Source organism: Schistocerca gregaria, chromosome 1 (genome assembly GCF_023897955.1).
Source record: "Schistocerca gregaria isolate iqSchGreg1 chromosome 1, iqSchGreg1.2, whole genome shotgun sequence".
NCBI lineage: Eukaryota > Metazoa > Arthropoda > Insecta > Orthoptera > Acrididae > Schistocerca > Schistocerca gregaria.
In genome coordinates, this window is record NC_064920.1 from 967,286,776 (window position 1) to 967,299,387 (window position 12,612).

The following is a 12,612-nucleotide window of genomic DNA, read 5'->3' on the forward strand; positions in this document are numbered from 1 at the left end:
TCAGCAACAACATTGGCAATATGTGGCTGCGCATTTTCGTGGTGCAACATCCAGCCTGCTTCATGGAAATGTGGTCTTATACACCTGATATGGACTTGCAATGTTTTCAGGACATCCCTGTAGTATTGTCCAGTTACTGATGTGTGTGCAGGCACAACATGCTGATAAACCATTCCATGAATATCAAAGAATGAGATGATGATAACTTTTCCAGCAAAAGCAACCACTTTTGCTTTTTTGGAGGTTGTTGTTGAAGGAGAGTTCCACAGTGAGCTTTGCTGTTTGCTTTCAGGATCAAAATGATGTTGTTGTTGTCTTCAGTCCTGAGACTGGTTTGATGCAGCTCTCCATGCTACTCTATCCTGTGCAAGGTTTTTCATCTCCCAGTACCTACTGCAACCTACATCCTTCTGAATCTGTTTAGTGTATTCATCTCTTCGTCGCCCTCTACGATTTTTACCCTCCATGCTGCCCTCCAATGCTAAATTTGTGATCCCTTGATGCCTAAGAACATGTCCTATCAACCGATCCCTTCTTCTAGTCAAGTTGTGCCACAAACTCCTCTTCTCCCTAATTCTATTCGATACTTCCTCATTAGTTATGTGATCTACCCATCTATTCTTCAGCATTCTTCTGTAGCACCACATTTCGAGAGCTTCTATTCCATTCGTGTCCAAACTATTTTTCATCACAGACACCACATTTGTGTATGTGCGGATGGATGTGTGTGTGTGTGTGTGTGTGTGTGTGTGTGTGTGTGTGTGTGTGTGTGTGTGCGCGCGAGTGTACACCTGTCCTTTTTTTCCCCTAAGGGAAGTCTTTCCGCTCCCGGGATTGGAATGACTCCTTACTCTCTCCCTTAAAACCCACATCCTTTCATTTTTCCCTCTCCTTCCCTCTTTCCTGACGAAGCAACTGCCAGTTGCGAAAGCTCGTAATTCTGTGTGTGTGTTTGTGTGTTTTGTTCATGTGCCTGTCTGCCGGCGCTTTCCCGCTTGGTAAGTCTTGGAATCTTTGTTTTTAATATATATATATATATATATATATATATATATATATATATATATACCTGGATATATATATATATATATATATATATATATATATATATATATGCCTGGAGACACTGGAAGGTTTCAGATAATTATCTAATGGTAAGAAAGAGATTTAGGAACCAGGTTTTAAATTGGCAGGGGCAGATGTGGACTCTGACCACAATTTATTGTGATTTTCATGTTATCAGATTGACTAATGTCTGAATGTTGTTGTTGTTGTTGTTATATTCAGTCCTGAGACTGGTTTGATGCAGCTCTCCATGCTACTCTATCCTGTGCAAGCTTCTTAATCTCCCAGTACCTACTGCAACCTACATCTTTCTTAATCTGTTTAGTGTATTCATCTCTTGGTCTCCCTCTATGATTTTTACCCTCCACGCTGCCCTCCAATACTAAATTGGCGATCCCTTGATGCCTCAGAACATGTCCTATCAACCGATCCCTTCTTCTAGTCAAGTTGTGCCACAAACTCCTCTTCTCCCTAATTCTATTCGATACTTCCTCATTAGTTATGTGATCTACCCATCTAATCTTCAGCATTCTTCTGTAGCACCACATTTCGAGAGCTTCTATTTCATTCGTGTCCAAACTATTTTTCATCCATGTTGCACTTCCATATGTGGGTACACTCCATACAAATACTTTCAAAAATGACTTCCTAACATTTAAATCTATACTCAGTGTTAACAGATTTCTCTTCTTCAGAAACGCTTTCCTTGTCATGCCAGTCTACACTTTATATCCTCTCTACTTCAACCATCATCAGTTATTTTGCTCCCCAAATAGCAAAATTCCTTTACTACTTTAAGTGTCTCATTTCCTAATCTAATTCCCACAGCATCACCCAACTTAATTCGACTACATTCCATTATCCTCGTTTTGCTTTTGTTGATGTTCATCTTATACCCTCCTTTCAAGACACTGTCCATTCCGTTCAGCTGCTCTTCCAAGTCCTTTGCTGTTACGGACAGAATTACAATGTCATCGGCGAACCTCAAAGTTTTTATTTCTTCTCCATGGATTTTAATACTTACTCCGAATTTTTCTTTTGATTCCTTCACTGCTTGCTCAATATACAGATTGAATAACATCGGGGAGAGGCTACAACCCTGTCTCACTCCCTTCCCAACCACTCGCTTCAAACTCAAGAAGAATTGGCATGATTAGTGGTAGTGACACAGCAAGCCATTTCAAAGCAGTAAAAGACAAACGGCCGCAATACAGTGAGATCCATGGTAAAGTGATTTTGCAGCATGACAACGCTTGACCCCATGTTGAAAAAGACGTCAAAACATACTTGGAAACTTTAAAATGGGAAGTCCTACCCCAGCTGCCGTATTCTCCAGACATTGCTCCCTCTGACTATAACGTATTGAGATAAATATCGCGTGGCCTGACTGACCAACACTTCCTACCTCATGAAGAAGTCACAAATTGGAGCGATTCATGGATCGCTTCAAAAGATGAACAATTTCTTTTATGCGTGATTTGTACACTGCCTGAAAGATGGGAGAAAGTAGTGGCCAGTGATGGAAAATGCTTTGAATGATACATGCGTAACCAATTTGTTTCATTAAAGCCTCAAATGTTAGGGGGAAAATGGCGAAAGCAAAGTTGTACACATTGTATTATTTTAAATTATTCACTCCACACTTTGAATATAGATGCTGTTTCGTGCACATCTGCATCTCGAATTGTAGAAATCTTTCCTGTGTAATAGAAAATTTAATACAAATTGTAGTATGATATTACACTTGACAGAATTCCACTGTATATGTCAGCCTGTGTGTCTTGAATAAAATTGGTGCTGGTACTTTGTATTCTGCTACAAATACTGTTTTTCCTATTCTGTAGTTTTTTTATGAATTTTACGGAGAATATTTTTTTCTTACATTCTGACATCATGAAACAAATGCTGCATATAATCAACATAGTTGTGCTCCATAAATGGGTATTACATTGCATTCATATCAAAGACAGCAAAAACAGGAAGCATGTATAAAATGTAGTTTTCTCCCATTACCATTAAAGTATGATTTGACCCTAAGTATAAACTTTTTGAACTTGGTATATAAATCACACTCTTGCGACTGCTGTTGAAGTGTGTTTCATTAACTCAATGACATTTACATGAAATGGAAAGCAAAACCTCTTGTCATCAGTAAAGTACCACATGAAAATATTGTTTGGGGTTATGGCTTTCTGAATGGGGAACCTTTTATTGGGCTGCTGAATGACCAGTCCATTGTTGAAGCAGATTTATGGGAGGTTCCTTTGCTACTAACTTGGAACTCAGTAGCACATAAGCAGAAACAAAGTCTGCATTATCATGTTGGCATTGAAGCATCAACTACCCACTGAATATTATGAGGTAAAGTATTCCCTTCACTATGTTCTGTTCAAGAAGTAATGACCCGTACAACTTATTTACCAACACTGCACAACTACATTACCTTTTTCTGAATTATAAAGTTTGTAAATTCATATGACATTGTTGCCCGAGATATGGCAGTTTGTATGTTGTGTTTTTTTATGTACCAACATCGAGTGTCTACAGTTTTTTTCATTTTCTGCATGGACTTTGCTGTGGGAACCATCAGGTTTTGTCTTCTGTATGGAAAGGGTGCTACAGTATTTTATGAAACAAAGTGAAGCTTCATCGAGATTTAGAGGATGTGTGATATTATGTCAATGATTACAAAATTGAGTCAAATTTACAAAGAACTTGGCAGTATGAGCCCACTTATCAGTACTATGTTACACTCCCTTTGCCATGAATACGTATGGTTGGGAAGTGCATAGTAAATCCATTGTATCTTCTCCTGATGAAAACATTACCACAACTGTTGTATTTGGTCCTTGATATCCTGTATATTGGAACTGGGGTGTAATTGACATCCAATCTGATCTCACATGTTCTATTGGACACAGACATAGGTATCTTGGTGGCTACAGGAGTACCACATCACGTTCACAGAGAAAGTACCGTCTGTGGACAAGCATTATCCTGCTGAAAAATGACATAACAATACTGTTGCATGAGAGGTAACGCATAAGGATACAAGATGTATGTGACATACGATTGTGCCATCTGAATTACCACAATCACTACCAACCATGTCCAGAATTCATACTCAGTGGCTCACCGCAACATTTTGTCGGCAGTAACACTGCTGTCTGTGCCTCTCCAAGACAATGGACGAATGAGACGTCTTCCGAGGTTGCCACAGCCCTCGCTGGCAATGGTCATGTGGGGTAGTGTACAACGTCATCGATGAACACAGTGCACTGCCATTCATCAGCAATTCATGCTTTCTTGTCATGACACCATTGCAAACACAACCATTTGTGTTGCAACATTAATGGCAATCTATGTATTGGACAGTAATTCCATAGTACGGCTGCTGCTAGTCTCTGATTGACGGTGCAGAATGACAAAGAATTTTGCCAGGGGTCTATTACTTGCTTTGAGATGGAAGGTGCAGATGAGAAGAGATTATAATGCGCTTGGTGCACAGCGATCCTCCCTTGTCTTGATCAGATGTTGTCAACCAGACCCTTGATAATGAGTATGCCTGCCCTCACATACCCATAAGGTCCAACATTGGCTGTCTGTCACATCTGGATGTCCCAGAATTCTGGGTATTGCAGGATTTGCCCATTGGACCAAATGGAGATACACAATGGGGCTCCTTTTAAACTTTGTCAGGTGCTGGTAACACTGTCTCACGTGGTATGTGGCACCTCCACGTCCTTCTCAGAGGTCTCTCAACATCTGATGCTGTTCATGCCCCATATATACTGGACCAGGCCTAGCAGCAACACTAAACACAAACAACATTAATGTACACTGGTAGCCACTCTACCTGTTACAGAAAATTGCAACTCTAATCATTTACATATTCGCTGATGGTGAAGTTTCATTGACATTCAACCATGTCTTCTGGGTGCTTCATTGGCAGGGTAATTTATAAATGTTACCTTAGCAATGTATTTAGGTCTTTGTATAACCTGTGCTCTCAAACAGACTTTCCCAGACAGACAAATATTCAGTGATGAAGCGTCTAAACAAGAAAAAGAGAGAAAATTATAATCATCATAAATTGCAATATACAATAGTACTGCTGCTTGTAGAATGAAGGTACTTTTCGGGATGTGGGGTGAAAAATGAGTATGTGATGTTAGTTAATAAGTTTGTGAATGTTTATTTAGTGACCAAAATGAGATTTTCACTCTAGTGAGTTGGGGATTCTTGCATTGGCAGCTAATACGAGATCGTTTATCCTGCCGTGATTGTATTTATTAACAATCAAGCAACAGGTCAGTTTTGACACCTTGGTCATTGTCAAGTGAACATGATCAGTTAGATCATATGTCACTCCTCATAAAATAAACATGTGTTGGTGACAGTGCATGATAGCGAACAAAAAACATTAAAGCAGTGGCAGATACAGAAAAAACTCAAGGAGATGGTGCTAAATATTTCTGCTTCTGAATGTAAACTAGCTTCCTAATCTGCAATTAGTTCATATTTATAATGCTACGTATCAAAGGTTCTGTGTACAAGAAAACAGTAAAATATTCATGACTTCTCTCGAACAAATGCCAGACGGAATATCGTATCGAGATCACTAGAGTGGCCGTGGCTTTTCTCGTAGGTATGTGTTAGCTACCAGACAGAAACGTTTAAAATACAATGATGCATGTGCTACATAGGAAAGTACAACTACTCGATAACTCAATTCAGTCGAGTCGACTGAATTGAGAAACAAACGAATAGCATGTGGGATGACTGATGAGGGCGGCATGGGTAACAATGGGGGTGCCCCCCCCCCCCCCATAAGTATCCGCCACTGCATTAAAGACAGCACTTTAAGTGGTTGACATGTATTGTCACGTCTTAATAGCTTCAAATAATTTTTATTTTATTGGCTTGATCTTTTTCTAGTAAGTCATGTATGCTGAGTGACAAATGTATTCCCAAAATTGGGCAGTAACTAGCATAATTATTAATAAATATTGGATAAATACTGTTGAGATATTCATTTTGTCCATGTACTGAAGTACACAAAGTACAATACATCCACCTATGAGAGTGATTGTTAAAAACATGAAATTTTTAGACGGCACAGCAAACAGTAAATATAAGACATATGAGTATTATCAAATTCCTTTCAAAAAATAGTGCAACACTATGTAACCTACATTTTAAATTGTTTCCAGCAGAGCTTTTAGTGACAGACCACAGGGTTTCATACCCAAGTTGAAAGCTTTTCTCCTGATAATCTGTTTTCACAGCAATGCTTTAGGTTCACTGAATAGTATTGCAGCAGTGTTACTCACTGCCATTAATGGAGGAGTATGCATTACACTTATTGCATTAATATTTTCTCTACTTGATTATGTTATGGTAACTGTTCAAATGAATCTGAAAGTAGAAAAAACTGCTAATGTAAAGTGAATACAGACTTTTTTACTTGATCCAGCCATCCAGACCTTTTTTTTATCCATAGTTTTTTCCTATTCATTCCAGATGAATGATGAAATAGTCCATACTTATAGACCATCGCCAGCACATTCCACTTCAGTATCCCTTTTAAATTGAAATAAATTCTTAAGCTAGCATGCCTGTTGTTATATCACTGTCACTCTGTAATTTCATAATTGAGCATTTCATTATTCTGATATCTTTCTTTTAATAAGTTGCAAGTGTATTCTGTGACCTTGTGCGATTGATACAGTAGTCCATTTGAACAAAAATAAATATTTTCTGTTTCCTCTATCATTCTACTTCAGTTATTTTTTTGTGTGTTCTTTGCAAGTTTTAACACAGTTTGCAGAAAAGTCCTCGAATACTTCCATAATTCACAAATAGTCTTGGGCACATTCAAGTAGTTTAGGAGTCCATTCAACAAATAGCAGAAGCATTGAGCTGTTGACAGGCACACAAAAAGAGAAGAAAGATTTACTAGCTTTCGGAATCAATCCTGTCTTGAGCTAGAGTACAAATACATGCACAAAAACCACACATACTCACATGCAAGCACACACACATTTGTGCCCCTACATGGTGCCATCTAGATGCACAGTGCCATGACTGCCTTTTTGCAGGTGGTCTGGGTGGAGTGGATATTATATCAGGTGGGGTGGGTAGAGGCAGAGGAACGTGGGAGGCAGGAGGAGAAGTTGGAGCGGAGTAGCTAGTGGCTCAAGGCGAGGTAGCTAGTTTGCTGGCTAGGAGTCCAGGAGCGTGGGGGAAGAATGGCAAGTGTCTGAGGTTGGCATGTGATACACGGCAGCCAGCTAGTGGTGAGTTGTGCGTGATGAAGATGCCATAGTGACATTAATTGGGAGAGAGTGCTAGGACAGAGAAATAGGTAACTGTTGGGTGGAGGGTATGGGGACAGTCGGTTAATAGAGACTGAGGCCAGGAGGGTTACAGGAGTGAAGGATGCACTGCAAGGATAACTCCCATCTGCAGAATTCAGAAAATCTGGTGGTGGAGGGAGGAATGCAGAAGACCTAGTTTGTGAAGCTGCCTTGTAATCGAGCATTTTGTGCTCAGCTACATGTTGTGCCACTGAGTTGTCAGCTCTGCTCTTTGCCGTGACGCAGTGGTTAGCACACTGGACTCGCATTCGGGAGGACGACGGTTCAATCCCGCGTCTGGCCATCCTGATTTAGGTTTTCCGTGATTTCCCTAAATCTCTCCAGGCAAATGCCAGGATGGTTCCTTCGAAAGGGCACGGCCGACTTCCTTCCCCGTTCTTCCGTAATCCGCTGAGACCGATGACCTCGCAGTTTGGTCTCTTCCCCCAAACAACCAACCAACCAATCTGCTCTTTGCCATAGTTTGGCAGTGGCCATTCATTCTGGTGGAAAGCTGCTTGGTTTCATCATACCAACATAAAAAGCTGTGGAGTGATTGCAGTAGAGTGACTGCTTTCACAGGTGGTCCTGCCTCTGATGGGGTAGGATAAGCCTGTAGCCAGATTGGTAGAAAGTGCTGGGTGGGGGAATTGGGCAGGTCTTCCACCTGGGTCTTCCACAAGGACATGTTCCTTGAGGCAAGGGGGTTGGGAGTGGCGTACAGATGTACTAGCATGTTGTGTAGGTTGGGTGGTTGTGGGAATGCTGGGAAGGATTTTGGATATGATGCTCCATTTAAGGGCATCGTGATTAATAATCAAAGCTCTGATGAAGGATATCGTTCAGATTTTCCAATCGAGGGTGATAATGGGTGACAAGGGAACTACTCTGTTGTAACTGATTCTTGGGGGTGATGGGAGGATTAGGGGTGTGTGAGGATATGGTGTGGGAAATCTTTACAGACTAGGTGTGGGGGCAATGGCTATGCTTAAACACCCATCAAGTGATTCTGAATTACTGTATTAACATTTGTCTGTCTTATTGCAGAGAGTGATGCAGAACAAATATATAAATTGTGGCTGCGAGAAAGATATGAGGAATACTTCGACAAGTTGTTGTGGACCATAGAGAAAGGAAAACTTGCAGCACAGTTACAAGCTCTGTCGAGTGCTGTGAAACTTTACATTGTACTGGAAGGAAGATACCCATTGGAGAATACAATAAATAGTGAATACTATTTTCCTTTGAACAGGTTAAAGGTAAACCTACTGTTTTGCTTTTTGTGGCTTGCTGTGCAAGTACTATTAATCTCCCAAATTTCTTTCTTAGTGAAGAGATACTGTTATTTCTGAATATATATTTATCTTGTATGTCATGCTGAGAAATTAGGAAGATTTTCTCTTTACGCTTTTCACACTAGATCTTGTATAGTCTATTTGTTTGACTCAGGTATTTAAGTAAGTAAAAGTAAAATGTTGTGTAAGGGGTGACCAAAAAGTTTTCATTAAAGGTGCTGCTGCAGTGTATATGCAATGTAGTGTAACTCTAATGTGGGTATATAAGCACTGACAAGTAGTCAGAGGATTAGCGTGTGATTCATGTCTTTCTGATGTGCATGTGGTAAACCCAGAATCATGAATTAGGGTGACATTATTACCAAATGCATCCATACAGGACCAAAGTGCTATTATTATTTTCTGCTAAAGAACAAACATCGGAGACATCCAGTAGAGAATGAAGAATGTGTATGGAGGAGCACATCTGTGAAAAATCACTGTTGTGGAATTGTGCGACAGGGGTGATCTCCCCCATGCAGTTAAAAAAATTCCTGAAGAGTCGATGATTTCTGTCGGACAAAGATGTGCAGCAGGCAGTTACAATTTTCTTCACACAGCAGGACACAGTGTTTTACCAAATGAGTATCTTCAACCTTGTGCATCGGTTGGATGATTGCTTCATTGCACATGAAACCTTCTGTCTGATTGGCGTTCTGATTCTGAAGTGGACATTTTTTGATCACCCCTTATAATTCACACCTAAAACTAGTGGAAATCTGTTGTGCCATACAGTACAAAATCTGTCAAGCATTATAGATGACTGATATATTTGACATATTGTTTCCTTCAAGCAGACTTTTGTTTTCATTACTACAAGTAATAAACAATGCTAATTAAAATTCTAATCTTGTTCTGATTTCCATGGGAAACTCTCATTAAAATTAAATAATAGAAAGGTGTAATATATATGATTCTCAAAGAATGAGAATTACTTTTCTGAAAAAGTATGGTGTTTTAACTCTGTGTAGATACTGGGGATAACAGTTGCCATGTTACATAGCTTGAGACCTCTATTATACACGACAACCCCAGGATATTTCCATCTATTAGTGTTGCCCTGTATTACTGTATGAGCTGGCCCATTCCACCCAGATTGAGTATTAGTGTTTCAGTGTGTTGCATTGTGGCACAGAGACTGCAGTTGTAAAATGTGAATGCATTCAATGAAGCACAGATAGTAGACATTTCAACAGCTTACAAGCTACAAAGGCAGTCACTTCAGTCCAATAAATGACTTTAAATGGCAATAAATGACATTTTGTCGTGTATGCTTCAGATCTGTCTGTCTGTCTCGTTCATCAGTTGTGGAAGTGCTAAAGTGACACAGGTCAGGCCACAATTTATGTTGGACAACATTCGTGGCTCGTTACTGCCCACAGGAAGACCAATATCATGGCACACTTGTTGTGGTGTTATACAACTTCTGCAAGAGAACTGCAACTACCCAGTAGGATGACCCCTGATGCCATTGTGCTAAGTGCCCTGTGCCATGCATTTCATGTAATTGTATGTAAATGTTGTTAGGTACAACTCATATTATATTCATGGTGAATGGCAAAATATTTTTGTGATTTTACAACAACTGCTTCTTGCTACACTTGTTACAGGGTAACATCTATTACATCTTTTGACTTTCTTCAAACTGATATTTCTGTCTGTGTGCCAGAACAGATTTGAGATTACATTTATATTTTTTGGGAGGGAGGGGGGGGGGGGAGATTGCTGTATTCTTCATTTTTAACAGTCACAGTTGAATCATATAAATATATAATTTTTCCAACAATGGAAGATCCGGGATGGAATAAGCCTCCACATCCAGAGATGTTAATGGCCATCTGGGTTTTTATATATCTGACAAAGGACTTTGTCCAATAGACTCTACTTATAAATGTGCATGTCTGCTACTCAATGCCTCCTCTATGAATTATAGAATGTTTTTCATTCATTCATTTGTATATTTAATGAAGAATCTAAGCACAGAACCCTGTCCCATTTACATAAGTGGTTATTGAGCAGTGAGGTCATTTGTTATTTGTGCAAAGCACAACAGAGTAGCATTTTAACAAGAGAAAGTCATAGTCTGTTCAGCTAGAGTGATTTCTATTGTTGCTCTGGGAGCATTCAGGACCTAACTTGTGTGTGTAAACTACAAAAATACTGCTTTCCACAACAATTAAGTCCTTCATTTGACATTGTAATGGTGTGCCAGTACATACTAATGAATGTCCACAGAAAGATCCAACATGTCTGATAAATTGTTTATTCTAAAGACTCAGCAGATTTTTGAAATATGAACTTACCATTTTTAGTGCAGATTTACTCATTTTTTACAACACAAGAGCAAATGAAACAAGATTATCAGCTGAAAATTTTGGTAGCACATGTCGAGTTAGTTGGCGCACCTAGCATTGCAGACAAGGCAGTTATTGATGATCAAGAGATTCTTTTGTCATCAGGAGAAGGAATTCTTTGAGGCAAAGAGAAGTCACCCACTATAACAAGAGGAAGCTCTCTTTTAATCTATACATGACAATAGATTTTTGCTTTTGCTCAAGAAAAGTATCAAAAGTGTTTACTGTTTATGACTCCCTGATCTCAGTGGCACAAATTTAACATTATTTTACCTTGCTGCAAAGTGTGCATATTACTGGCCTCTTTTGTGTGTTGATGTACTGAGGGACATATACTTCATTTTAAACATTTTATGAGAAAATGTGGAACATATTTTAAAGTTTTTGGTGTTGTCAGGATTTTTCCCACAATGGTTGCCAAAGACCTGTGCTGAAGACATTGCTTGGTTCATCCTGTTTCTCTTGAAGAGAAAAGGAGACTGCATGATCAGCATACTACAAAGATTTTTTTGGAATCTTTTTACTGTTCCTTGTTCAATTAAGTCAATGATATCTATATAATTTTATTTTTGTGAAATATGTGTGTAACTGATTTTGTCATTCCGCATTGTATATTAACTGTTTTATCTACACTCATTTATCCAAATACTTTCTTCTCAGATATAGAAAAGTGAAACTTAATTGTCACTATGAATAGCAGACTTACTTCTTGGTAGATTTTAGTACAGTGATAACTTTTTTTTTTTAATGAGCATTATGAATGTTGGGTAGCAGCCAAACTTTTAAAATTATGTTTAAATTTTAAAAATATGTGCTCTTCTTTTACAGTTTATCATCAGCAAACTTCTGTCAAATGAGAGGGCAAACAGTCAACTAATTACCAGGCTACTTGAATATACATCATGCAAAGACTTCTTACAGTTTACTTGGAAGGTGCTTCCTTCAATAGTTGTTATGGAAAGTAAACCCAACGAGATTTTTCTTAATAACTTAATTGAATTACTGGATAAAATTCCAATCCCAAGGAAGGAAGAGGAAGGAAAAATGACTTTGTTGCTATACAGCAGTGAAGGTTTGCTTTCCTGTGTCCTTATTTCTAGAATTATAATTCAGTTAACAATTCTAAAACCCTTACCTGCTATTTTTATAAAGATAAGCAGTCTAGAAGTTTTCATTTACCTCGGCATCAGTATTATATGAAGAGATGTCCTGCAAACTGTTCAGAAATGCCATTAATTATATCATGTACCTCTACATCTGTACTCTTATTCATATTCCTCAAAGCATACCTGCTTGTAGTAAAGAGGTCTTCAGACTGTCGATAGTTGTATGCACCTTTCTCAGATAATATGTGGAAGACGTTGTTGAAAAATGTCTTGCTAGGAAATGTAACGGGCTTCTCTATATTCATCTCTATTCTTGTTTATCCGGATGAGCTCTAGTAGCTTAATTTTTTTCTGTGGCATATTTTCACTACCTTTTTTTCGTAACATTGACTTT

At 38.8% G+C, this 12,612-nt stretch overlaps 1 protein-coding gene across 1 annotated transcript in view; it reads left to right on the top strand.

Moving 5' to 3' along the window:
* Window positions 1–12,612, top strand: part of LOC126276491 (nucleolar complex protein 4 homolog A-like) — a 132,498-nt gene that overhangs the window by 24,790 nt on the left and 95,096 nt on the right. Inside the window, exons 3-4 of the mRNA XM_049977280.1 lie at window positions 8,472–8,683; window positions 11,941–12,184. Of these exons, the coding sequence (XP_049833237.1) occupies window positions 8,472–8,683; window positions 11,941–12,184 (456 nt within the window). The remainder of the gene's footprint in view (window positions 1–8,471; window positions 8,684–11,940; window positions 12,185–12,612) is intronic.